This window comes from Oryctolagus cuniculus, chromosome 5 (assembly GCF_964237555.1).
Source record: "Oryctolagus cuniculus chromosome 5, mOryCun1.1, whole genome shotgun sequence".
NCBI classification, from domain to species: domain Eukaryota; kingdom Metazoa; phylum Chordata; class Mammalia; order Lagomorpha; family Leporidae; genus Oryctolagus; species Oryctolagus cuniculus.
The window spans coordinates 153,692,878-153,719,742 of NC_091436.1; the positions used below are offsets into that span (position 1 = coordinate 153,692,878).

The window sequence follows — 26,865 nt, forward strand, 5'->3', positions numbered from 1 at the left end:
AGGGAAGAATATTGTCTTTTTCTGACATTTGCCATAACATTCCAGGTTTGAACCTGATAGGACCTCAATAAATATATATTAAGTAATTGCTCATTTAATGAGTGTTTGCATAGGATGACTTAGAATGCCAGTTCTTGTCATACATGACACATTGATGGCATTGTTTCCCAAAATTTGTGTGAAATTCTTCTGTTTCGGGCGGTTTTATGGACCATTTCCTAGTTATTTGAATATAAAAATACAAAAACATATATCAAGTGCTTTAAAACCATCTTGTTGGGCTTCCTGCGAGTGCTTATCCTCAGACTCGAAGGAGGGAAGTATCAGAGGTATTGGAGAGTCTCCTCTGCTCTTGATGCCTCTTCTAGACGCGTCAGCTCGCCGACCACTGAGAGGGAGGCCTCCAGGATCCTAGAGCGGCTCGGCAGCTGCCGGGGGCGGGAGTCTGCGGAAGTCGCCCGCTCTAGGCCGCCGGCTGCCTGCAGTTGTTCGGTGGGTTTCGTGTAGTCGCGGTGCTGCCGGTGAGTTTCCTCGTGACTTTGGCCTAGGTTTTGTGGGAGCCCCGAGGTGAGCAGTCTTGGAGGAAGGGAGAAAGCGCGTTCTAAGCAGGTCGCCTCAGCTCCGCTATTTCCCTCCCTTCCCAGCCCCCTCCTTTCCGCCTGCTCTCTCGCACTCCGACCCTTGCTCTCTCCCTCTTGTTCCCTGCTGCCCTTTCTCCTCCCGCTTCCTCCATCCCTTCCTTTCTCTCGCTGCGCCTGGCTGAACCGACTTCCCTGAGAGCCCGCGACCTGCGGCGAGAGCGTCTCCAGGCCGGCGTCCAGGGTCCAGTGCCCCCGGGCCTTGGATGAGCCTCGAGGACCGGAAGGCTCTGCTGCAGACAGGGCTGACTTTCTGGGGGCAGGGTGGAAGACTACAACCGTATTTTCTCTTAGCCCTGTGGCCCCAGCTCTCTGCGAGCTTTGGGGGGGGGGGCATGGAGTGGGGTGGGATGTTGCGCGATTGGGGTTAGACTTGTTGTCAGCATTATATGAAGTTCTAGGTTGGAGGGTGGGTGACCACAGAGGCGAAGTGCCATTCTCAAGAGTGCAAAATGTCAGCTGATCGCTGTTGAGCCAGTTTGTTGAATGGAAAAAGGCAGAGAGGGATAATTAGTGTAATTTTGAGTTTGGAGCAAAAGTTTTAACCAGTTAGGTAGCAACATTGGGGTTCGTTGCTAGAGGCTCAGAGAGTGTCAGCCATCGGCTATGTTCTTCACACCTTAATCTGAGCTTTGAAGATGGGATGGGCTGATGGGACCCTTTTGCCTTTAGAGACGGGAAGGATGTACTTTGTCACACTTGCAGAGGTGACGGAACAGCCCTGTTGCTAAGATACAGAGTATCATAGCGACAGCAGCTGCTTGCAATAATAATGGCATTGCAAGGGGCAGAGCTTCCGCTGTCCGCTGTGTCTCTTCCAGCTCCAGCAGTGTGGACTTCTGTGGGTGGTAAAACATACCTGTCAATGATACTGTCGTTTTTCCAAATTTCTGATTGAGCTTCTGTTCCTTTTTTCTTATCTAATTCTGTATTCCATCTATATCTGTGATTCTTCAATTTCTGCCTTATTTTCCAATTTAGTTAAGTATGAAGTCTTTCGAGGTAGAAATTCTGTTATTTTTATATCCCAGATTCTGTTTTAGATACCTTTATAGAGGATACTTTTTTAAAAAAGATGTATTTATCTTATTTGAAAGGCAAAGTTACAGAGGCAAAGAGAGAAAGAGGTCTTCCATCCTCTGGTTCACTCCCCAAATGGCCACAATGGCCAGGGCTTAGCTTCTCTGGAGCCAGGAGCTTCTTCTGTGTTTCCCACGTCGGTGCAGGGGGCTTAAGCACTTGGGCCATCTTCTACTTCTTTCCCAGGCCATAGCAGAGAGCTGGATCAGAAGTGGAGCAGCTGGGACTCGAACCAGTGCCCATATAGGATGCTGGCACTGCAAGCGGTGGCTTTAACCCCTATGCCTCAATGCGGACCCGGAGGCTACATTTAAATAGCCATTTGGGTCAGGTATTCATTCCAGTAGCTCTGTGATGTATCATGGTACAGGCTGAATGAAAACATTTGATGTGGCTGCCATATGATTGGTGTGTGCTGGGATTACCAAACATGTTGGAGAGCCCTCGCTAAGTCTGCATCACAATACATTACTTTAGCAGCTGGGAGTAACGTCCATTTAAAAAGTCTATTTATTATTTCAGGAATCAAGGCCAGAGGTGTGAATAAGGTGTCAGCTCTAAAGGGAAGATTTTCCAAGGATGCATCCGTACCACAAGGTTCATGGCATGTATAATGAGGATACTTTACAGATACCTGAGTGTGGAAAAGTCTCTGAGTATGAGGATCAGTTAGAGAAGCCGGAGGGCAGCCCCACAGAAGAAAAACAGTATAGATGCAGTGAGTGTGGAAAGAAATTTGCCCAGAGCTCGGGCCTCCTTCGACATCGGAGAATCCACACTGGCGAGAAGCCCTACGAGTGTGATCACTGTGGAAAGGCCTTCAGTGTGCGCTCAACCCTCACTGTGCATGAACGAATCCACACTGGGGAGAAGCCCTACACTTGTAACAAGTGTAAGAAGGCCTTTAGTGTGAGAGCACACCTGATTATACACCAGAGAATCCACAATGGAGAGAAACCCTATGAATGTAATGAATGTGGCAGAGCATTTAGTGTGAGCTCAGACCTGATTAAACACCAGAGAATCCATACTGGGGAGAAGCCGTACACGTGTCATGACTGTGGGAAGGCTTTCAGCGTCAGCTCAGCGCTCATCAAGCACCAGAGAATCCACACAGGAGAGAAGCCGTATGAGTGTAAGGAGTGTGGGAAGGCCTTCTATGTGAACTCAGCCCTGATTAATCACCAGCGGATCCACTCTGGAGAAAAGCCCTATGAGTGTGGGGAGTGTAGCAAAGCATTCAGCCAGATCTCAACCCTAATTCATCATCAGAGAGTTCATACTGGAGAGAAACCGTATGAGTGTAACGAGTGTGGGAAAGCTTTTCGTGGAAGCTCTAATCTCACTAAACATCAGAAAATACACGCCAAAGGAAAATATCAGTGACTTATGTGGTGAGGATATTCCCCAGGCCTCTTATTGCATCAGATTTTAGTATAAAAGAAGAGGATGGTGACAGTTTAAATGTATCGGTACTTTGTCTCTAGGAATGTTGATGTGAAAAGTCACTGAAAAGTGACTTAGACTAAGGCCCTGAAATCACATCTACTTCTCAGAATGAAGTTTTACAACTCATAAGGTAAGGACATTTAAAAATTACATACCGGGGCAGTTAAGATGCTGGTTGGACTCCCACATCCTGTATTGGAGTGTCTGTTCCTGGTCCTGTCTCTGCTTCCAATTCTAGATTACTGCTGATGGGCACCCTTGAAGGTACAAATATTTGGATCCCTGGCACCCATGTTGGAGATCTGGATTGGCTTCTTGGCTTTGACCTGGCCCAGCCCTGGCTGTTGAGGGTTTGGGGAGTTAACCAAGCAGATGGAAGATCCCCCTCTGTCTGCTGTCTGTCTCCACCTCTCCATCTTTTAAATAAAATGGAAATGAAAGAAAATTATATCATAGTGTAGTTTGTATTGGTTTAGTCAGAGAAAACAACTAATTTAAGCATTGTTTTTATATTTCTTATATGCAGACTTTTTATTGGTATTTTGCTGCTTCCAGTTTTATAGATGAAACATAAATTTTGAAGTTGGAAGCAATGGTGATTGGTTAGATAGGGAGCACATATCGTCATTGAATCTAGAAGTACAATGCGTGATCTTTCTTTGCCTTTGATGTAGCACTATGCGTTTAGCCATGATTAACAGAATTAGTGCCCTTTGGCGGAAGATACATGATCTCTGATACAAGAATACAGGATAAGAATCCTAATAGATAATTCTTCAAGATTGTTCTTGCTTAGTTAGCAGTTTCCCAGGCTTTTTGACTTATGGGTTAATAAATAAGCCTCTGAACTTGACTGAGGTTCATGAACAACAACAACAAAACCAGAAAATCTTCCAAGAAACTGCAGGTGTCTCTGACTTCTGACCCTTGCGTTCAGTGTTTCTCCTTTGTAGTGGAATATGCAAAGACTCAGAATATGACGCTCCTGGGAGCTGTGCCTGAGTGGGCGTTGACATTGATTTTAGAATGACTTTCAAGGGTTTATTTAAGTGACAAAGTGATACTTGAAAACCTACCTTTCTCTCTGTCTCTCTCTCTCACTGTCCACTCTGCCTGTCAAAAAAAAAAAAGTGATACTTGAAACCTATTATTAGCCAGGAGAGCCTAGATTTAAGAGATGATAGAAAGTTAATGAGTTAAGTTTGGAAAAAATGTTTTTACTACATCTGTGGGAATTCCTGTAGAGCTGTGCCCTGGACCCGGGACCATAGCCTAAATTATAGCCTTACTTCTTAACCCTAATCCTCAACCCCTATATCTGCAGATGAAATTCAAGAGAGTTGGCCGGCGCCGTGGCTCACTAGGCTAATCCTCCCCCTTGCGGCGGCAGCACACCGGATTCTAGTCCCGGTCGGGGTGCCGGATTCTGTCCTGGTTGCCCCTCTTCCAGGCCAGCTTTCTGCTGTGGCCTGGGAGTGCAGTGGAGGATGGCCCAAGTGCTTGGGCCCTGCACCCCATGGGAGACCAGGAGAAGCACCTGGCTCCTGCCATCGGATCAGCGTGGCGGCCATTGGAGGGTGAACCAACGGCAAAGGAAGACCTTTCTTTCTTTCTCTCTCTCACTGTCCACTCTGTCAAAAAAAAAATTTTTTTCAAGAGAGAAATCTGGGCTTTCAGATTACTTTGAAAATAATTTTTCTGTTTTAACTATGATTTTTCACACCTTGGTAACAGACTTGAAATTCTTTTGATCCCTGAAACTTAACTTGTTTTAAGATGAACACCAAATGGATAGAAATCGCAGATTGCTGTGGTCCACATTATGAATAGAACATTGCCTGGGAAGGTAAAAATGTGTACATTTCTCAGAACGGGACTTTTACTGCAAAGGGATGCACGATTTCCCTCAGGTTTTCTGTCCTCACTTCAAGCAGATCAGCTGTAACACACTGGGCTCCATGACCCCTGAGATAACTTGTGGCCAATAGGCAGTGAAGTCACGGCATTTTAAAAAGTGTCTTATGAAGACCGTGGGATTAGGGTAGTACCCACCACCCTCCCCAGGAAGTGAGGGTTGAAGGCAGGGAAGGTTATGTTTCTGGAGTTCAATTTGGGGAAGTAAAACCTCATGGAGTGGCGCATGTTTGAAGAAGCAAAGCATACACTTACAGGCAGAAACCCTCCATGAAGCACCAGGCAATTTTCTTGGCTAGGTTGAAAGTGTGAATTACTTTGCAGTGCTTCTTTCTGCCTTTGGCGACTGAGGGAGACTTTGATTTTCTCCTTGATCTTCCCTGTCACCTCATTTCTACACTGTTATCTGTGGGGAGCAAACCGGACTAGACTGAGTTACTGGAATTAAGACTTATTCTATGCATCTGCTCTCCCACAATATGGCGCTGGGAGAGAAGTAAACAGCTTCCGCACAGCTGCCTCCAGTTCAACCAATAAACTGTAGGACTTGCTACTGATTGGAGGAGAGCAGCGTACTCTGCGTGTGGGCAGCCGAGTTGGGATTGGCGGAGGAGGACTATAAAGGAGGAGAGAGACGGCATGCACGGGGAACGTCTAAGGGGAACATCTAGCTGAAGGAACACCTGTGCAGCCCCCGAGAAGAGCCGGCCGGCAGTGTGCCGCTCCCCTGCGGAAGTGGGGAATGTGGCCAGGGGGAACTGCCCTTCCACGGAGGTGGAAGGGATAGTAGCCAACCCGGGAAGAACCAGCAGCAAACTCGGGGAGGGCCGAGCAGACAAAAGAACAGCGCAGGGTCCTGTGTCGTTCCTCCACGAAGAGGGGGAGCGACAGATAGTAGCCAACCCGGGAAGAACCAGCAGCAAACCCGGGGAGGGCCGAGCAGGCGAAAGAACAGCGCAGGGTCCTGTGTCGTTCCTCCACGAGGAGGGGGAGCGACATAATGGTGCCGTGACTCGGATATGAAGCCTAGGCAGGGTCTTGTGTCATTCCTCCACGAAGAGGGGGAGCGACATAATGGTGCCGTGACTCGGATTAGGAAACCTAGGACGGATAGGAGACCTAGGAGAGAAGAAATGGGAAGAAGTGGAAAATACCGGAGAGAGAGACTAGCAAAGAGCCTAGGTGCCGGAAGAAGCTATTGAAAGCCTAGGCATAGACTCGGATATGGACTGTGGGAAAGAAGTTAGGATTGAAAGCGAAAGTGAAAGCTTTCATAGACTCGGATGCGGACTATGGCGGGGAAGCTAGGAGATTGAAAGCGAAAGTGAAACCTGGAGGAGGCTTGGACTCGGATACGGACTGTGGGAAAGAAGTTAGGATTTAAAGTGAAAGCAAGAAGAAACTTAGACTCAGATACGGACTACAGGTTGAAAGTGAAAGTGAAACCTATAAGAAACTTAGACTTGGATACGGACTGTGGGGAGAGGCCAGGAGAAATGAGGGAGGAATATTGTTGGAAGAAAACTTAGGGAAACATACCGGGTAGAGAAAAGTGTTAGGGAAATTGAAGCTGCGGGGGGCAGGCCGAGGCTGAAACGAAAGCCACTTTGGGATTCTCAAGTTAGCCCGGGAATAGGGGGCGAAAAGTTGAAACCAGAAGCTGAAACGTAAGCCTGGTTGGGATCCGTCTGATTAGCCCGGGGAGCAAAGGACGGGAAGCCAAACCGTGGGGCGGAGACGTAAGCTGGGTTGAATTCGCCAGGCTAGCCCGGGGAACTTAGATTGAATGCTAGTGGCGGACACGTAAGCTACGCTGTGTGACTCGTGGAGGCTGCCGCGCGCAGAGAGAGCGTGCGGGGCACAAGTAGATAGGGAACGGGGCTGGCGCGAGGCCGTGGTGCAGACGCGAAGGGCGTGGAGACCGCGGAGCGCGCGAAGCCAAGCCGCGCAAAGCCGGGAAGCAGCGCAGATGAGAGAGACGCGGGCTGAAGCGGCTCAGCCGGAAAGCCGCCGAGAAATAGCCTCGGGGCGGAGCCTGCCGGCAGGGCGAGGTGCCGGGAAGCTGCAGGGATAAGAGAAATAGAAATTTAGAAGTAAAGTGAGAGAAATAGGAATGCTGGAAGATAGAAGTAAAATGGGAGAAATAGGAATGCCCGGAGATAGAGAAATAGAGAAATAGAAAGGCCTCCCCTCAACATGGCAATGAGAAAGCTTGGATTCGGTCTGCCTGATTGAGGCGATGAGCACCTGCGGGCGGCTAGCAGCTTATGCGCCGCAGGTCACCGAAGACAGGCACGAATTAACATCAGTAAGGCCTCCCCACAATACAACAATTAGGAGGCTTGGATTCGGTCTGCCTGATTAAGGCGGTAAGCACCAGCAAGAAGCTCGACCAGAGTATGAGCTGCAGGTCACCGAAGATAGGCACGAACCAACACTAATAAGTCTCCCCCACAATACGGCAATGAGAAAGCTTGGAGTCGGTCTGCCTGATTAAGGCGGTAAGCGCCAGCAGGCGGCTCGACCAGAGTGTGAGCCGCAGGTCACCGAACACAGGCACGCATCAGCGCCTAAAAACCTCCTCACAACATGGTGAAGAGAGGACCCGGATTCGGTTTGCCTGATTGATAGGACTTGTAAGAACCTGTGGCAACTCTAGCAAGTAGAGCAGAGTGTGTGCCGCGGGACACCGAAGACAGGCGCGTATCAACGCCAAAAATAAAAAGAAAGGGGGATCTGTGGGGAGCAAACCGGACTAGACTGAGTTACTGGAATTAAGACTTATTCTATGCATCTGCTCTCCCACAATATGGCGCTGGGAGAGAGGTAAACAGCTTCCGCACAGCTGCCTCCAGTTCAACCAATAAACTGTAGGACTTGCTACTGATTGGAGGAGAGCAGCGTACTCTGCGTGTGGGCAGCCGAGTTGGGATTGGCGGAGGAGGACTATAAAGGAGGAGAGAGACGGCATGCACGGGGAACGTCTAAGGGGAACATCTAGCTGAAGGAACACCTGTGCAGCCCCCGAGAAGAGCCGGCCGGCAGTGTGCCGCTCCCCTGCGGAAGTGGGGAATGTGGCCAGGGGGAACTGCCCTTCCACGGAGGTGGAAGGGATAGTAGCCAACCCGGGAAGAACCAGCAGCAAACTCGGGGAGGGCCGAGCAGACAAAAGAACAGCGCAGGGTCCTGTGTCGTTCCTCCACGAAGAGGGGGAGCGACAGATAGTAGCCAACCCGGGAAGAACCAGCAGCAAACCCGGGGAGGGCCGAGCAGGCGAAAGAACAGCGCAGGGTCCTGTGTCGTTCCTCCACGAAGAGGGGGAGCGACAGTTATCTTTAAGGTTTGTTTGTCTTATTAACCCTAGCTATCTTGGTTTGTCTAGGATGGAGGTTTGTGGGCAGAGTCTTCAAGGGAAGAATGTCCTTCTGGGATCACCACTGCAGCGTTACCACATCCCACCCCAAACCAACACAGCTGTAAATATTCACCAGTGAGTGCTTCTGAAGAATTTAGTGTTAGAGGGCCAGGACACATGTATATAAATGGCTAGTCCTTTGGAGCTCAGTTTAAGATATTTATTTTAAGGTATTAATTTGGTTTTGGTTGGGTCTTGTTTAAATGAAGAAAGCACCCTACTCACAGGGGCCTTAGAGTTTATTTGGGAATGGGGAGAAAAGAGTCAATAGAAACTGTAATTTCAGTGAGGAAGCCACTAGTGGCTCTATAGAGCATGTTGCATGAAACTCATGAAACTGCTGAAAAGGTTTTGGAGAGAATGAAATCTTGGAGAAAACGATGACTTCTTCAACCACATGGGAAAGAAGAGAGAAGGAAGGCACAGCAGGAGGAGCATATGGGAAGCACACCCATGTGAGGGAAGAGAAGGACGTTTTCAGTGGCTGACCGTAGAATACATACACCCGAGAATATTTTGTCATGACACCAAGAAATTGCTTTTTATGCTAAGTGTGAAACATTCTTTAGGCCAGTGTTTTCCAAACACTTTGTGCAGTAAGAAATGCAGTTTACATTGTAACTCAGTGTACCATTTTTGGAAGAGGCATTTTGCTCTTTTACATGTCTTCCTGGATGGCCAGTACTACAAGCACATGGTAGCTCTTTTAGTCTGGCTACTTCTTAGCCTTGTTTATGCAGTTGGTAACCTTGAGAGATGAGACAACATCTCTTGAACAGTATAGATTAAATTACTGCTTGCTTTTTGGTCATTTGGTGTTTTTTGAATAGTTCCTAACTGAATTTTTATACATACTGTAGGAATTATTTACATATTCTGAACATGAGCCCTTTTCACAAGAAATGTAAATACCACCTCCAACTCTGTAGCTAGTGTTTTTATTCCCTTTCTGTGTCCTTTGATGGACATCAACTTTTGATTTTAAGAGAGTCCAGTTTATCAATCTTTTCCTTTTATTGAACCATGTACATCATGTACCCTTTTGTATCTGGCTTATTTCTTTCAACACTAAGTGAAATTGATCCATGCTGTGAGATGTAGTTAGTTCTCCCATGAAATTTCTAACTCACTGAAGCATTTTGGTTAAGAGAGTATGTTTAGGATTTTGCTTTGATAATCTTGCTTTACATGAAATTAAAAGTGTTATGAAGCTTCCCTCTAATTTCAGATACTTTAAGCAAGCATTAGACAAATATTGGCTTGAGGTTTACAGCTGAATTCTCTAATAAGGTTTTGTGGTCACATGTTCTGTGTAGCCACCTCGGATCCCTTTAATAATGATTTAGGGGATAGACACATGAGCAGGTCCCCTTTACTCTTGCTCATACTTCAGGCCAACATGCTCCAGTATGAACAATAGTGGTAGTTGAATTTCTTGTAAAGACAGTTTATTCCTCAGGGGAAAATCTTTGGATCCTTACCACAGTTAGGGTGCTTAGTTGGGATTATAAAGTTCACTATTAAAAACTATGAAAGAGACTACTCTAGAAGATGTTTAAAATAAGTTTTACTTGGTAGTTTCCCAATTCATTGAAATGTCTTAGATTGAGCTCTATTGATGTCTGATTTCTAAACAAATACACTTTCATTCTGTTATCCACTTCCAATTCTTCCTTTCTTCAATGTCCCATAGACCACATTATTTCTTTCTTAGGACAGTTACCTTCTATTTTGCTTTGTATTTGTCTCCATTGTCCTGCTCATTGGATAATGAGTTCTTTGCAAGGATTATGTGTGACTCCTTATGGATTCTCTGCAGCCTCTAGTGCAGTGAGAGGACTTGAGATTCTACAAGTCAGCTTGGGCTAATCAGGATCAGTTGGCTTTTTATTAGATAATTACCAACCTCCTACATTTCTGTGGCTTATAATAACAAAGTCTGGCTTTTATTTATATTGTCTGTCAATTGTGGGTCAGTTGCAGCTCTACAAAGCATTCTCTGCATTCTAGGATCTAGACCACAGAAATAGTCCTACCTTATGGATGTGCTGTTCTTATTGCAATAGAAAAACAATGGTAGGTCCTTGTGATGGCTTTTTAGGCATCTATCATGTCCACTTATATTTTGTTAGCCAAAACAAGTCAAGAAGCTAAGTTTGCTATTTATATAGTGGGCAGAAATAATTTTTACAACAAAATTCACAAAGTATTCCCACTATGATAGACAATATTCATGGCATGCTTTCTATGCTAGGACTTTTTTTTTTTTTTTAATTCCTGAAGCTCAAGGATATGTTTCGGGCTGGCCTGCAGCCTCAGCTTCTGTTTGCTGGTGTTTTCTTTTCTTTCTTTCTTTATTTTTCTTTTTTAAAGATTTTATTTGTTTATTTAAAAGGTAGAGTTACAGTCAGAGAGAGAGAGATCGTCCATCACTGGTTCACAACCCAAATGGTCACAACAGCCAGAGCTGAGCTGAAGCCAGGAGCCAGGAGCTTCTTCCAGGTCTCCCACATGGGTGCAGGGGCCCAAGCACTTGGGCCGTCTTCTACTACTTTCCCAGGCCATAGTAGAGAGCTGGATCAGAAGAGGAGCAGCAGGGACATGAATGGCACTCATATGGGATGCCAGCGCTGCAGGTGGATGCCTAAGCTACTGTGCCACAGTGCTGGCCCCTATGCTGTGACTTTTTATGAATATCTTTTATGTAGTTTTCTCAATGAAAAACAATGTTATAAGATAGATACTATTTCTCATTTACAGTGGAAAAAACCTTGGGAACAGAAATATTAAATAACTTTCCTAAGATCACAAAGCTTGGAAATGGTAGTGTCAGGAACTAAAAAGCTAAAAGTCAGGTTGGTAACCTGTTCTTTTAACCACTATGCTGTATTATGAGAGTTTTAATGGGAAGGTTATGTTCATGGGCTTTAAGAGCCAACATGGGGGGATCAGCATTGTGGTGTAGCAGATTAAGCTGCTGCTGTCAATGTTAGCATCCCAGTGGGTGCTGATTCATGTCCTGGCTGCTCCACTCCCAGTCCAGCTCTCTGCTAATATGCCTGGGAAAGCAGCAAAAGATGGACCTGTGCTTGGGCCCCTACACCCATGTGGGAGACTCAGTTGAAGCTCTTGGCTCTTGGCTTCCTTGCAGCCATTTGGGGGAGAGAACTTGCAGATGGAAGAGCTCTCACTCTTTCTCTCAAACAAACAAACAAACAAATAAATGAAAAGTTACACAGAGAGAGGGAGAAACAGAATGGGAAAGATCTTCTGTCTGCTGGTTCACTCTCCAAACGGCTACAACAGCTGGGGCTGGGCCATGCCAAAACCAGGAGCCTAGAACTCCATCTGGGTCTCCCACATGGGTGCACATGCTCAAGGATTTGGGCCATTTTCTGCTTCTTCCCCAGGTACATTAGCAGGGAGCTAGATCGAAATCGGAGCAACCGGCCAGTGCCGTGGCTCACTAGGCGAATCCTCCGCCTTGCGGCGCCGGCACACCAGGTTCTAGTCCCGGTCGGGGCGCCGGATTCTGTCCCGGTTGCCCCTCTTCCAGGCCAGCTCTCTGCTGTGGCCAGGGAGTACAGTGGAGGATGGCCCAAGTCCTTGGGCCCTGCACCCCATGGGAGACCAGGATAAGTACCTGGCTCCTACCATCGGATCAGCACGGTGCGCCGGCCGCAGCGCGCCAGCCGCGGTGGCCATTGGAGAGTGAACCAACGGCAAAAGGAAGACCTTTCTCTCTATATCTTTCTCTCTCACTGTCCACTCTGCCTGTCAAAAATAAAATAAAAATAAAAAATAAGTGGAGCAACCTAGACTCGAATTGGTGCCCATGTGGGATACTGGCATTGTAAGCAGCAGCTTAACCTGCTATGCCGCAATGCCAGTCCAAACAAATCAGTCTTTAAAAAAACAAAAAAACAATGTATTGTACTAGTAAAACTCTTAAGGTTCGATTCAAGGGTACTTGATTTCAGTTTGTCTTTTTCTGTAAATAACTGTAATACCAAGGCTAATGCTAATTTTCAATTTTAAATCCAGGAGATGACCAGATATTCTCTGGTATCACTTCTAACTTCTTCTTTTTTTTTTTTTTTTTTTAAAGATTTATTTATTTATTTGAAAGTCAGAGTTACACAGAGAGAGGAGAGGCAGAGAGAGAGAGAGAGAGGTCTTCCATCTGCTGGTTCACTCCCCAATTGGCTGCCAACAGCTGTAGCTGTGCCAATCCAAAGCCAGGAGCTTCTTCCAGTTCCCCACAGGGGTGCAGGGGTCCAAGGACTTGGGCCATCTTCCACTGCTTTCCCAGGCCATAGCAGAGAGCTGGATCAGAAGAGGAGCAGCCAGGTTTTGAACCAGCGCCCATATGGGATGTTAGTACTGCGGGCCAGGGCGTTAACCCGCTGTACCACAGCACTGGCCCCTTTATTCCAACTTTGAGATTTTATAATGTCTCCAAGTAAATAGTAGGATGTCTTGTGTATATAATGACCTCTTATTTCATCTGCTGCTTTCTATGTTATTATGTTTACAAGAGACCTTGAATAATTATTGAGTCTCTTTCCTATTTTCTTCCTTGTATTTTACTTTTGTATTACTTTAATGATAATTAGCCACCATTAATCGAGATCTACCATGTTAGTTGTACTTTATATAGCTCTTTAGGTAAATTATTTCCTTTCAAAATATAAGACTATATTAAGGAAAGCTGAAAATATGTAACACTTTAAATTTCCATTTTGAGAATTTTTTAAAAAGAAAGAATAGGAAAATAGACCCAAAGAAAGCAGAAAGAAGAAAACATGAAGATACTTTAGGATGTCCATGGAAAGTGGGATTAAAGAGATGTTTATTTTGGTGCAAAATTTTTGAAATCTGTGTATACAGTGGGTATTCATGAAAAATGTATATCATGAAAATATCATGCATAAATTTTAAAACTTTCTTACACCAAAATAAACTTATCAATTATGTATTCTTACTTAGGTCTTTTGTATTAAAGAGCTGTTTCTCTCTGTGGGTTACTGGCTATGTTACCTTTGAATCCCTCTCACTAGTTCTAGGAGAAGGATGCTAATTGTATGATCAACTTGTGTTTTCAGATGGTGACTCCTGGCCTTAAATAAGAAGCCCATTTGAAAGCAGAGTTTTCCAGAAGAATTCCAACGCAGGATGATGCCCAAGAGTCTAGATGGGAACATTCCGCAGGGGATCCACACTGGAAGAGTCCATGGGTTTCTGATTAGTTTACACAAGTGAGTGAGTGAGAGAGAGAGGGATTAGGAAGCCCCTTTAAAAAGCACAACCAACCCTACCTCACACTAAGTCAAGTACTGCTGATAAAGGGACCTGAGCCATCTGGAGGGATTTTCTCTGAAATTCAGTCTCTCAAAATGTTCTGAGAATTGGAAACCTCTATTCAGGTTGTTCACAATTCTCAACCTCAGTGACTGCACTAAAAGAAGTAGACTTTCATTGCAAAGTGAGTAGAAAAGTTGTTGTTCTGAAAATACCTCTTCCTAATCAAGCAAACCCCTGCTTAAATACTGCTGTGACCAAACTGAACGAAACCCAGTGAGTGTTCTCAGTCTTGATGTTCCTTCACTGCAAACCCAAGTCCCAGTAAACAACAAGGAGGTCATCTGGAGGGGAGTTTTGTCAGAGTAGAGACTATGGCAAAACTCAGGTCCTGCAGTGATCTTGTCAGCCATCACGAACCCTTCTGTCTGTCTTCAGTGTAGGAGGCCTTGGAGTGAGCTCAAGTCTCATTAAACTTAAGCAAGGTCATTTTGCACAGGAGTCTTAAATATAAGAGACTGCTGTAGAGATTTCCTACCCAACATCAGAGGACACACAACAGAAATGAAACTCAGTAAATACATCATATAGGTGTAGCAAAGGACTTTTTCACATTAAGCATCACCAGTAAAAAGAAAAAGCATATGTTCACTTAAAAAAATAAGCTTTCTTTATTTGAAAGGCAGAGTACAAGGGTAAAGGAGAGATAGAGATCTTCCACTGGTTCACTCCCCAGATGACTGAAATGACCAGGGCTTTAACTGGCTGAAACCAGGAGCCAGGAGCCAGGAGCTTCTTCCAGGTCTCCCACACAGGTGCAGGGGCCCAAGGACTTGGGCCATCCTCCATTGCTCTCCCAGGTCACAGCAGAGAGCTGGATCAGAAGTGGAGCAGCTGGGACTCAAACCAGCGCCCACATGGGATGCTGGCGCTTCAGGCCAGGGCTTTAACCCACTGCGCCACAGCACCATCTCCCATGGATAGTCTTATAAGTAAGCTACAGATAAATCTATTTTATAATTCACTTATTTACAAACACACCCTGGTTTTACACAAAAGTGGGATGTCCAAAAGACTATCAGCAAAATGATTTTATTTGAAATTACACAATACTGTCAAATAATTGCATAATAGTTTGATAATAAAATCTCAATGCCTCCCTGGTACTCACTGATTAAAGTTTAACCTTGCTGTGGAAAGGACGGCCCCTCCAATGTACTTTTCAGACTTGCCTTTTACCAATCCTGACAGAGTTGGTGTGACTCTTTTTATCTCTCTAACGTGTTACCATGTCCACATGATAACAGGTCATCTAGCTGAGGGTGACTGTTCCTCTCTTGTGAACTACAGCCCTCAGTTTACCAGTCATAGGCACTGCCCTATTTGTGTAAAAATCTTAGCAACCTTATACAAAAAGCCTAAGCCCAAGAACAGATGCACACGTGCATATACATACATGCACATACATGTATGGGTAGAGGCTTTATCCCTTTTATGCTATGCTATTATAGCATAGTAGGCACTCAAAAGCATTTTTCCGCTACTTTTCTTTTAAGACTTTCAGACTCAGAACAGAAAGGAGACAGAGTAGTCTTGTTAATATCAGTGAGTTGTATTTGTATAATGCTTTCTAGCTTGTAAAAAGTTTTCACATGCATCTCTTTATGTACTGTCAGAAACTGCAGCAAAGAAAAAGCAGAGTAACCATTTCCTAATGAGTTTTAGTGTTTAAGACCAAGCTATTAGCAAATATTTAGGAAAAGTAAAGATTAAAGGAGAGAAAAGGAAATGGTGAACTTTACAGAGATAACGAAAATAAGATTAGTTTAAAAGAATTTGAAAAGGCTAGAAAAGATTGAGTAGAGAAACTACAGAACTTTGGAAAGGAGATTTTAAATTAGGTTGAACTGAATAGGGGAATTAATAAAAGTAGAGGACTACAATTTGGCAAGTCCGTAATGAGAGTGAGAATCCAGAACAGGTAGTCTGAAATGCACAACACCACTAAGCTGGTGATAGAATAAAACAAGTTAGCCGGCGCCATGGCTCAATAGGCTAATCCTCCACCTTGCGGCGCCGGTACACCGGGTTCTAGTCCCGGTCGGGGCGCCGGATTCTGTCCCGGTTGCCCCTCTTCCAGGCCAGCTCTCTGCTATGGCCAGGGAGTGCAGTGGAGGATGGCCCAGGTGCTTGGGCCCTGCACCCCATGGGAGACCAGGAAAAGCACCTGGCTCCTGGCTCCTGCCATCGGATCAGCGCGGTGCGCCGGCTGCAGCAGCGGCCATTGGAGGGTGAACCAACGGCAAAGGAAGACCTTTCTCTCTCTGTCTCTCTCTCTCACTGTCCACTCTGCCTGTCAAAAATTAAAAAAAAAAAAAAACAAAAAAAACAAAAAAAAAAAACAAGGATTTCTTTAGAGCAAATTCATTCATGACACAATCTGGCAACACGAGAAACATGATATATACTCAAGCACCAGGGAAGAAGATATCAGTCTTAGAAGAGTACAAGTCAAAGCAGTGGATGGATATCACAAAATTCTTATTTCTTATGATTAACTCTCACAATTGTATCTTCTTTTTTTAAAAAAAGATTTATTTATTTACTTGAATGAGTTACACAGAGAGGGGAGAGAGAGAGAAGTCTTCCGTCCACTGGTTCACTCCCCAATTGGCCGCAACAGTCAGAGCTGTGCCAATCTGAAGCCAGGAGCTTCTTCCAGGTATCCCACATGGTTGCAGGGGCCCAAGGACTATGGGCCATCCTCTACTGCTTTCCCAGGCCACAGCAGAGAGCTGGATCAGAAGTGGAGCAGCCAGGACTTGAGCCGACGCCCACATGGGATGCTGGCACTGCAGGTGGCAGCTTTACCTGCTACACCACAGCGCTGGCCCCAATATCTTAGTAATTCATCAGGCCCAAGATAAGCAAAAGGTGAGAAACAAAATGTAAAGCATTACAGAAATAACATTAAAATTCATAATGTCTGATCTGACTTAAAAACTGATTACCATTTACCTGAATGTGAAAGGTTTTCCCTTAATAAATAGCAAAAGTAATGTGAACTTAGAGAGTTGACATTGACTGAAGTCTGGAGTTTGAGCAAGTCTAACAATGGTTTAATGATAGGGATGCTGTGTAAGGCATTTGTATTATAAATGCTGTCCTAGTGAAGAAATATGTTTTCCCCACCTCTGGAAATTCTGTGTACTTGGCACACACACACACACACACTAGATTGAGCCAGAATCTAGAACCCCAAACAAAAATACAAATGACCTTAGGAATTCTTCAGAAATCTAGACAAAGATTTTTCTGAGCTCTGCAGGTCATTTACTGAAACATTGAGTAAATGTTTAATAGCACCTATATGCAAGGCACAATGAGGAGCAAAATACTTTTGAAGGATTCATTATAGGCAAAAAGAATGGTAAGAGCAGCAGACTCCCACACCAGAGCTATCCACTGAGGAGACACAAATATTGGCTGAGGGCACTTAGCTACTCTGGAAGGCAATTTAAGTTCAGTGAGTAATAAAAAACTGTTTCAGGCGCTTCCTCTTCCAGACAATACTCCATGGCTTCCTTATCAAATGAGTATTTTCCCAATCATGTTGCAGGGAACAGAAGATACTGCATCTCAGCCCCCATATATATATATTTTTAAAGTTTTATTTATTTGAAAGAGTTACAGAGAGGCAAAGGCAGAGAGAGAGAGGGGTCTTCCATCTGGTTCACCCCCCAGATGGCTGCAATGGCAGGGGCCCAAGCACTTGGGCCATCTTCCACTGCTTTCCCAGGCCATAGCAGAGAGCTGGATTGGAAGTGGAGTAGCCGGGACTCAAACCGGGCACCCATATGGGATGCTGGCACTGCAGGTGGTGGGCTCACCTGCTACGCCACGGTGCCGGCCCCATCAGCCCATATTTTCTAACACATAATGGTGTGTGGTGGTAAATAAAGCCCCAGACCACACTTTGTAGTCAGGATGGACTGGGCCCCAGCGTGGCCTCAGCTCCATGAGGAATGAGCACCTACTGTGTCACGCACAGCATGGATCACTGCGATGGAATTCTCTTCCCTACATGGCTTCGCTGATGTTGAACAAGGTATGAGGTTCGGGTGAAGCCTTTTCCACACATGTCACACTGATAGGGCTTCTCACCAGTGTGGATTTTTTGATGTTCAAGGAGGCTTCTATTCCATGTAAAACTTCTTTCACACTCACTGCATTTGTAAGACACAGGAGTTTCAACATTTTCCCACTGGCCTTCCACCCGACTCTGGCATTCCCAGGCCTCCCCATGCTCAGGTTTCTGATTGCTTTTATCACCATGGATCCTCTGATGTCTTAGGAGATGGGAATTCCGCCTAAAAGCTTTGCCGCACAGGTTGCACTGGTATGGCTTCTCCCCTGTGTGAATTTTATGATGTTCAAGAAGGCTGCAGCTTTGGCTGAAGGTTTTCCCACAATCCTCACACTCGTAGGGCTTCTCCCCAGTGTGGGTTCTCTGGTGCTTGATAAGGTTTGAACTGTGACTGAAGACCTTGCCGCATTCCTCACACTCATATGGCTTCTCCCCAGTATGGACCCTCTGGTGAATAATGAGGGCAGAGCTCCCAATGAAGGTCTTCCCACAGTCTTCACATTCGTAGGGTTTCTCTCCAGTGTGGATTCTCCTGTGCTTAGTCAGGCCTGAACTCTGAGCAAAACTCTTCCCACATTCAAGGCAAATGTGCTGCCTCCTCCCTGAGGCATTTCTCGGCTTTCTCTGCAGCCTGCCCTCCAGCTCACCAGCTTGTGCACCTGTGGTAATCTGGGCAGTGTCACCACCCAGGTGCCCTGGTGTCTGGCCGGGCTCCTGTTCTGCATGTGGCTCGGCTGGAGGCAAGTCCCTGACCTTGGTCTGTGTGTCAGCACCTGGAACAACAATGCCCACCGTTAGTTCTGCACTGCCATGGAGGAAAGCGCTGTGATGAGTTATGGGGCAAGCATGACAGAGGTCTACACACAGGTCAAGGATAAGGCTTTAAGTGCACAATCACGATGAGTATAAAGTGGGGAACAGGGGTCCCAGGGAGATCTGAAATGGAAATGGGGACATCAGAAGAAGGGCACAAAGTGGAAATGGCTAGAGTAAAAGAAAAGAGGTGAGATTAAAGGGCTGTGCCGGGGATACAGTGGGGGAGTCTCAGCTCTAAGGATAGTAAGACAGCACCGTACACCTAGTATTAGATACTAAAAATCTGAGCAGCAGATGATAGAGCATGAATTCTGTAAGAGACTGTGAGAGTGGGGACTCAGAAATAGGCAGTGATCAATGGTACAGGCTGTCATCTTGGCTCGTATTCTTGGCAAAGGCAGGATCTCCAAACAGAACCAGCACTGGCACTGGGAGTTATGAGCTTCCAACAAGCTATGTGACCTCAGACAAGTCAGGCAATCTTCCATGCCTCTGCTCCTTCAACTCTTTAAGGTCAGGGTATGTAGCTAATTCCTGAGATCTCTTTCATCTCTCACACTGCCTGGCTCTTTTCCTGTGGTGGTCTGTCAGGCTTTCTCCTGAACATCATTGTCCACTTAGAGGGCACATAGGATAAGCCAGGCCCATTCTAAGGGCTGTCCCTACTTCATGTCACTTAAACTGACCAAGGCCCTGCAGAGTGGAGAAGAAACAGGGATCAGAATGGTTTAGGAACAAGTTACACAACTAGTCAGCAACAGGGGTTCAGAAATGGCAGTACTGAATCCACACTTACTCCAGTTTCTAACAGTCCAATGGGTTTTAATGCACAACAAAAACCGAGATGCCTTCAGAGAGATCACTACCCAGCAGCCTTACCCGGGGGAAGTAGGCTGTCACAGTTCTCCTGGATTTCATCTCTGCAGAGGTGCATCTGAGATGAATTTAGCTGTTTCCACCCAGGGGAGGCAGTCTGGGCCACATCTTCCATTTTCAGAAACCCCTAGAACAGTAAGTAATGGCATCTGGTTCTTTTTGCCCATAATCATTACCAAAATGGGGTACAGGCAGAGAATGAATATACCTTTTAAAGGGGCTCTTTAAAAAAGAGCCAACTTAACCATATCTCAATAACATCTTTATCACAAAACGAAAGAAATGCTACATACATTAGGAGAAATACTTTCACAGAAACATCTAAACAGAAAGTGAACAGTGTCATTGTGGCAAAACCATTTAAACCCTTCAAAAAAGATTTGGAGTGTGCTTTGACAAAATGGGTGTGGGGCTCATTTACATGAATGATTTTTAAAATACAATGACGTGTAAGTCTGAGATGAGGGGGAAAAATATTACAGAGCCTCTAACACTGAGATCTTTAAGCAGAATATGAAAGACTGAGTAAGATATTAAAATCTAGGTTAAATAAAGATGGTTCAGATTGTAGCATGAATAATTTTTGACTAGAAATACACATTTTATTTATCCTTTCAAGTGTAAGTTCTTTAAGGGCAGAGGCCAGGTCTTTGTATCACTCACCAATAGCACAGTGCATTGTACTCTAACAAACAAATCCACCATCACAACAAAACCTTCAATTTGCATTTGCTGGATTTCCCTCACTGAAAAATAAAATGTCACTGATAAAGGGGCTGACCTAAAAGAAGGGGTGGGAAAGATCTGAGAAGCACAGAGAGCCCTTACTGCAGAAAACAGGGAAATCGAAGTGGGTACCAAATTGAAGGCAGAAAATGATAAGCAACTTAGGGATAGATGAGAAAGCTCAAATCCTACATTTCTAGCATAGGCACGAAGCAGAACTGGGGAAGGGGGAATCTAACAGGAATCCTAACAGCAGTGAAGGGTATAGGCTGTGGGCTGTTGGGGGTGGGGAAAAAGGCAGACTCCGGCTCACCTGGGACTCTGGAGTGAGCCTGGCGCCTACCACCTTGTCTTCTCCGCAGCTTCCTCCCTGGGCAAGCTCAGGAACCTGGAGAACTAAGAAGGAAAGAAGCTCTGCATGAGATCTACCCTAGAATGCAGCCTCCCTGTTTTGTGGGATCCAAGTTTCAAAAACTGGGTTAGTAAATTTTGCCATGAAATTTATGGAGTTGTGTTCCTTTCCAAAATGCCTGATCCCTACCATCTCCAGTCCTAGGGCCTAAGGAGTCCTGGCAGGTACGGAAAACCCATGGGCAGAATCCTTGGTAGGAATGGTGAAATAAAAGCAACATAGAAACAAAGCTTTTCGTTTTCAGATATTTCAGTCCGAAATTTGCTGGAAGATGGGGACTAAAGAGGGATGTTGTGGGTTTTGGGTTTTTGTTGGCCTTATGTGGCTGTTGTTGTGTTTAGTTAGAATGTCTACAGTACCTGTTAGGGTGCTTTTGTGTTTGGAAAGACTAAAAGGGGTCCAGTGAAGTTGGGCTCATAAAGGAAGAAGTTGGAGTCTGTTTTTATAGAACTTGCTCAGATCCAAGAAAGAAGTAGAGGGGAACTGCATATTTCTCTATCAGAAGTAAACTCTGCAAGGGGTGAAAATAAGCTGATTTAGGCAGGGTCTTGGTTGGAAAAGGAAGACTGTGTTGGATAGCATGTCCAAAAGTTGCACGTTTCAGGAATCTGCCCAAATGTTCACTGCAGATGTAGAACAAGGACTGTAGTTGACTGATGTTCACCCTCTTCTAGTTTCAGATTCTTTATTTATAGCAGCCCTATTTTTTCTGGAATATTCTGGCTGAGTTTACAAATCCTGCCTTATTTTCTTCGTAGTACTTACTAATATCTGTAATTCTTTCTTTATTTAAAAAAAAAAACTTGAGAGGCAGAGTTTTGTTGAAGGAGTTGGGGGGAGACAAAGAGATCTTCCATCCACTGGTTCACTATCCAAATGGCCACAACAGCCAGGGCTTGGCCAGGCTGAAGCCAGGAGCCTGGAACTCCAACCAGGTATTCCACGTGGATGCAGAGGCCCAAGTACTAGCACCATCTTCTGCTGCTTTCCCAGGTGCATTAGCAGGGAGCTGGATTGGAAGTAGAGCAGCCAGGACTTGAACCAGCACACATATGGGATGCTGGCATTGCATGTGGGGGTTTAACTCACTGCACCATAAAGCAGGTCCCTATAATTCTATTACAAATTTATTTGTATCCTCCCTACCAGAATGTAAGCTCAATTGGAGAAAGAATTCTTACAGCTGGCTCTATCCCTAGTGCTGACAACACTGGCTACTACAGAGGAGGCCTCCATCAATTTATATTAAATGAGTGGAAACCACTGTGCTGTTAAAAACAATTCTTTTCAGATACCAATTTCAATAAGTCTTATTTACTATGTCCATCTTTTGGGAGAAGAGTTTTTTTCCACTACTGTTTGAAATTTCTGTTTTAGTCTTGAGTACAGTCAATCAGTGATGAACACACAAAGTAACTGTTAATGGATATGTCTTTTCAGGGATGCCTCAATGGAACTGGATGAAGTCTGCAGAATTCAAACAGTCCAGAAGATAACACTCACCTCTGTTTTGTGAGGGCTGGGGTTCCAGAGATTCATGTTTGAGCAGGAACTTTATCTGCTGGAACTGGCTGCTTTGTAACCCCTGAGCTGGTGTCAACAGGACCATCTTGCAACAGAGTGGTTCTTGCCCCTGGTCACCAGCTGGGACCTAGAAGTCATTCATTTATTTTTATTTATTCAACAAACACTTCTGTCATGCTTTCTTTGTGCAATGCTTTGTATTTTCCAGGCACTACTGCTAAAATTTTATGAATATTAACTCATTCAATACAGACAACACACATGTCAGTTACTAGATTTTTGTGATGGGCAAACTAGGGTAGAGGTTAGGCTGCTTGCACAAGTCACCCAGCTAAAAAGTGGCAATGCTAGGATGACAGCTCAGGAGGAGGACTCCCCAGCCCATGCTCTTAACCATTAGTCTACACTCCCTCATCACATACAGTTGTGCTTCTATGACAACTGTTTGGAAATTGCTGATAAATTCTCACAGAATACTAATATCTTCTCTGAAAAAATGAGAATAATAATTTCTAGCCTAAGGTTTGTTGGGACCAGTGAGGTCACAGTATGTGAAGTCTGTCCAGTACATGACATGTCTTCATTTTCTTCCCAGGACATTTATAGTTAAATTATACTTTTCAAGATATTTCTCCACGTGTACAGCTAAGAATTTCTCATGTCCTATACAAAGATCAAAGCTACGAGATTTGACATGACTGTTCACTGTCTCAGGGCTCAGGTGCAATAGTGCCAAGTCAAGAATCTTGGACTCCAGGCCACTGGTTGGAAGTCTTGGGCCAATGACCTCTGAGGGAAAGTGCAAAGGACACAGGAAGATGCCAGGGAGACTGCCTCATTAAATAGGAGAGGAGATGGAGGTTCCAAATGGACCCAGCTTCTCCCTGAGGTTTGTAACCAATGGCCCATGGACTCCTTCCCAAGTGGTCCATGAATCTGATAGGAAAAAACCATTATTTTTCCTTTGATTATGAATGAAAGCAGAAAACCAGTGTGGCATAAGCAGTGCCCAGGACTCTGGCACCAATAGGAACCACAGGTGTTTTCACATCACATTACAGCCAGGCACATACGGTCAATGTCACTCACACGCACTGCCACTTTGAAATCACCAGGCATTGGCCCTGTCCCTAGGTTTTATTTAGTGCTCTAAGTAAAAAGCACATGTATCATTTTATGACAAACGTAGTACTTTAACCCCCAGAATTCCAATAGCATTCAGTTCTTTTGGAACCCTCTGAATCTTCCTTTGTACTTAAAAACATTCCTCTGAGAAAGGGGAGGGCCTTCACCTACTGCCAGGGAGGTTCACAGCACAAAAGGAGACGGGGAGAGTAACGCCCTCCACTGGATCTGGAGGTTTCTGGAAGACACAGACCGCAGCGCTCAGATACTAAACCTGCTCTTTCTACCTGCGGCGGCGGCTCCTCCAGCTGCCTCTCCAAATACTCCAACAGCGCCACGACCTCCTCCCCGCTCTCTGGGCGCTGCTTGCGCACCCAGCGCTGCAGGTCCCCGGGCAGGATGGTCAGGAACTGCTCCAGCACCAGCAGCTCCAGGATCTGCTCCTTGCTGTGCAGGTCGGGCCGCAGCCACTGTCGGCAGAGCTCCCGGAGCCGGCTCAGCGCCTCGCGGGGACCCGCGGCTTCTGGGTACCGAAAGCCTCGAAAGCGCTGGCGGGATCGTTCGGGGCCCGGAGCGGGGCTGCCAGGTGCGCTCGCCGCCGCCGCCGCCGCCACCGCGAACGCTTCCTCCTTTTCTACCTTCACAGTCAGGAGCCCTGTCTGGTCCTCGGCAGACTGGGCGTCCGAGCCTGCGTTTTCTCTCGGATTGTTAGCCATCCTGAGCCCAGAGACTACTAAGGGCCTCACTCTAGCTGCGAGCTGTGTATCTTCAGAGGAGTCCTCAATCGCCGCTAGCCAGGAGAGCTGCAGGTGGCCCCCTGCTGTCATGCCAAGGGTCCAGGACACCCCGGACGCGCAGCGCTGAGCGTGCTTTGGCAGCGTCCTCCTTTGCACCTCACCCTGAACCCCACAATAAATAATTTCAAAGGAAGTCCTCAGGGAGAACAAGAATGTTCTCTAGGAGGAGAAGTTGAGGCTGGGGCGCAGGAAGCCTCGGTGGGAACCAAGGCCACTTCCTGGGCTCTCTAGGAACTTGCTCTCTGTGGTTTCCTCTGAATTAACCCCTTAGCGATCCTGTCCTTACTTCCGCTCCAAGGAAGGGTAGTCAGGGGAAGAAAGGATGACAGGCCCTGGATCCTAAGAAATACGCATGGCTCTTTAAATCCTGGAAGGATTGTCTATGCATCGCTCCCCCACCCCCCCAACACACAACACACACACACACACACACACACACACACACACGCATGCTTTCTGTTGCAAAGCTTGACTAACCCAAAGGCAAACACTGACCCTAAAATTCATCCAGAAAGCAGGATTTCCACAGAGCCCTGAGAACTTCGGCAGGAGGACCATCAGTTTCTCTCCTAAACATCAAACTAGTGGAACCCATCACCAGCCACGTGCTGAGGGAGGGCGGTGACTGCTCCCTTCTCCCTCCTGCATGGGCTGTTTTCATTCCTCCTCTTCTAGGCCGAACTAACTGAAAGAAAGCCCTGTCCACCAGCTTCTCTGGTTCTCACCTCCCCTAAACCTGAATACATTATAGGCACTAAACTGCCAAAGTAGCCATTCTGTTACTTTAACCATTTATCTGGCAAAAGTAGAGCGAGATCCCTTCCTGCCCCGAAGTGTCCACCTTCCATGACCTCCTATCAGACAGCTAAGCTCACACTGCTCTCCACTTGGAGAAACTCCCTAGGATCCAGCCTCAGAGACGCCAGTCTCTCCTTTCTGTCTCTTCCCCAGAGCCTTGCACCATCATTGAATGCACACTCAAGTCAGCTTGCTTGAGTAGCCCCGGCTTCACCACTTATTCTAACTGGATGATTTCGGCAAGCGACTTATTCTAACTGGATGATTTTGGCAAGCAACCTATTCTTCCATGCCTGACTTTCTCAATCTGTACATGAAGATGGCAGTAGTAAATAGTGATGTCATGGGCATTAGAAGAGATTTGATCCTGTTGTGAACATTATTATGTAACGTGTGGCATGTGACAAGATGGGCCTATCCTAAAATAGAAGGATATACAAAGGATGACAAGGAAGAGAGAGAATTTAAGAAACAGAAATCCCAAAGGCATTGCAAAATAAAACTGCAAAATATTGTTTTTCTTGATGAACTGCCATAAGAGGTACAGCCTCTACCATAATGTATTGTTAGCAAAATAAGCAAACCTGGATTAAATTAAGTTTATGACTCCTATAACTTTTGTATAGGAGCAAGTTAAATTATCAGTAAATTATCAGTTTTCATATTCATTACACATCCACACATGCAGGTGCAAGGTTGACTGCTGCCTTTGGTTCATGTCTATTCAGACTCATTAATCTGTAACAGTCCCTTTCTCCCCTGAAATTTTTTTTAAATGACATTGATTTGTTTAAGAATCTGAGTCTCCTGTCCTAGAGTGCCCCATAGTCTAGATTAGTCTGATTGCTTTAAACTATCATTTAATTCCTACTCATTGGAGTCATCAGAGAGCTTTTAGAACAGATATCTTGGCTGCAAGCATCAGGAGCCAGATCCTGATATGGAACTCAGGTACTCTGATGTGGGACACTGGTTTCAACTGCTACTCTAAACATGCTTCCCAACTCTTTTTTTTTTTTTTAACCAATCCATTCCTCAAAGTGGTTGTGCAGTTGGTGATCTTGAAGCTCAGATAACAGTTCTCCTGGCACAATTAGCAAGTTTCCTTAACCATTTGCTATTAAAGCTGCAGATTCCTTTAAGCCAGGCTTCCCTGGATGCGACACAAGCACACTGTGCAGCTATCATACACGTTTCCTTGCTCCTCAAAAGGCCTGGTTGTCTTGTCTCTGTACACATATCCTGCTACAGTAGAAGCATGGTTTATGGCATCGCATCAATCCTTATCCATGTCAACCAATTTGGTCCTAGTCAATTTCATTTTCCCACCGTATTGTTTAAAGTCATAGCATCAGGAAAACTGCCTTTGCAGTCTTTCATTTTTCTAGTCTAGCAACTGACTAGATCAATTCAACTTGAGAGAATCAAGATGATGGTAATGTCTTTGTATATCATAAGATGAGGGAGGAATGATATTGCATGAAATGTCTGCCATTTCAGAAAGTAAAACCTAAAATATGTTTATAAGTGATTTGTTCTCAAACTACAATTTCTGAAGAAATGTCCCTTGATAGGGAAACATATAAGAAAGAAGGTGCTTCCATGTGTTTTTTGGATAAAAAAAAAGTCTGTATGAAATAATTAAAATCATGACTCTGGCCCCACGTGGCACAAAGGCTAACCTTAAATCTATTACAAAAGAGGTTTTGGTTCTTGCTTTTAGTAGGAAGAAGGGTTGGAAAATTATTAATAAGTGTATTTTCACCACAAAGATGGGGGGCTGTAGTGGGCACCGTCCAAGTGTTCACAGTGCGGCCACAGCCTCTGAATACTGGACATGGCTGCAG

General features: G+C 45.4%; 2 protein-coding genes across 16 annotated transcripts; one reads left to right on the forward strand and one right to left on the reverse strand.

Moving 5' to 3' along the window:
- Positions 1-413: 413 nt before the first annotated feature.
- On the forward strand, positions 414-22,565 carry LOC100341617 (zinc finger protein with KRAB and SCAN domains 8). 14 transcript variants are annotated; one of them, XM_070074363.1, is made up of 6 exons: positions 414-567; positions 2,241-3,112; positions 3,206-3,297; positions 8,464-8,571; positions 13,602-20,840; positions 22,215-22,565. In XM_070074363.1, the coding sequence occupies exon 2, from the start codon at positions 2,298-2,300 to the stop codon at positions 3,102-3,104; it is 807 nt and encodes a 268-aa protein (XP_069930464.1). In that variant the 5' UTR covers positions 414-567; positions 2,241-2,297; the 3' UTR covers positions 3,105-3,112; positions 3,206-3,297; positions 8,464-8,571; positions 13,602-20,840; positions 22,215-22,565. The 14 variants fall into 14 exon arrangements, with proteins under 14 accessions (XP_069930464.1, XP_069930457.1, XP_069930462.1 ...); XM_070074359.1 differs by having other exon boundaries at positions 424-521; positions 2,241-3,297; positions 13,602-13,754; positions 20,725-20,840; XM_070074360.1 differs by having other exon boundaries at positions 424-521.
- Positions 17,449-24,429, reverse strand: LOC100347828 (zinc finger protein with KRAB and SCAN domains 4). 2 transcript variants are annotated; one of them, XM_070074346.1, is made up of 5 exons: positions 24,170-24,429; positions 22,278-22,425; positions 20,676-20,758; positions 19,640-19,763; positions 17,449-18,717 (listed from the first exon to the last, which is right to left on the reverse strand). In XM_070074346.1, exons 1-5 carry the CDS (start codon positions 24,248-24,250, stop codon positions 17,855-17,857), a joined length of 1,299 nt encoding a protein of 432 aa, XP_069930447.1. In that variant the 5' UTR covers positions 24,251-24,429; the 3' UTR covers positions 17,449-17,854. The 2 variants fall into 2 exon arrangements, with proteins under 2 accessions (XP_069930447.1, XP_008260663.1); XM_008262441.4 differs by having other exon boundaries at positions 23,711-24,429.
- Positions 24,430-26,865: the final 2,436 nt, after the last annotated feature.

Coding starts and splice junctions, on each gene's coding strand:
- LOC100341617 (XM_070074356.1), top strand. CDS start 2,298: ATGCATCCGTACCACAAGGTTCATGGCATGTATAATGAGGATACTTTA.
- LOC100347828 (XM_008262441.4), bottom strand. CDS start 24,250: ATGACAGCAGGGGGCCACCTGCAGCTCTCCTGGCTAGCGGCGATTGAG. Junction 22,426..23,710: donor TGGAGGAGCCGCCGCCGCAG/GTAGAAAGAGCA, acceptor AATGACTTCTAG/GTCCCAGCTGGTGACCAGGG. Junction 18,718..19,639: donor TGACAGCCTACTTCCCCCGG/GTAAGGCTGCTG, acceptor TTGTTGTTCCAG/GTGCTGACACACAGACCAAG.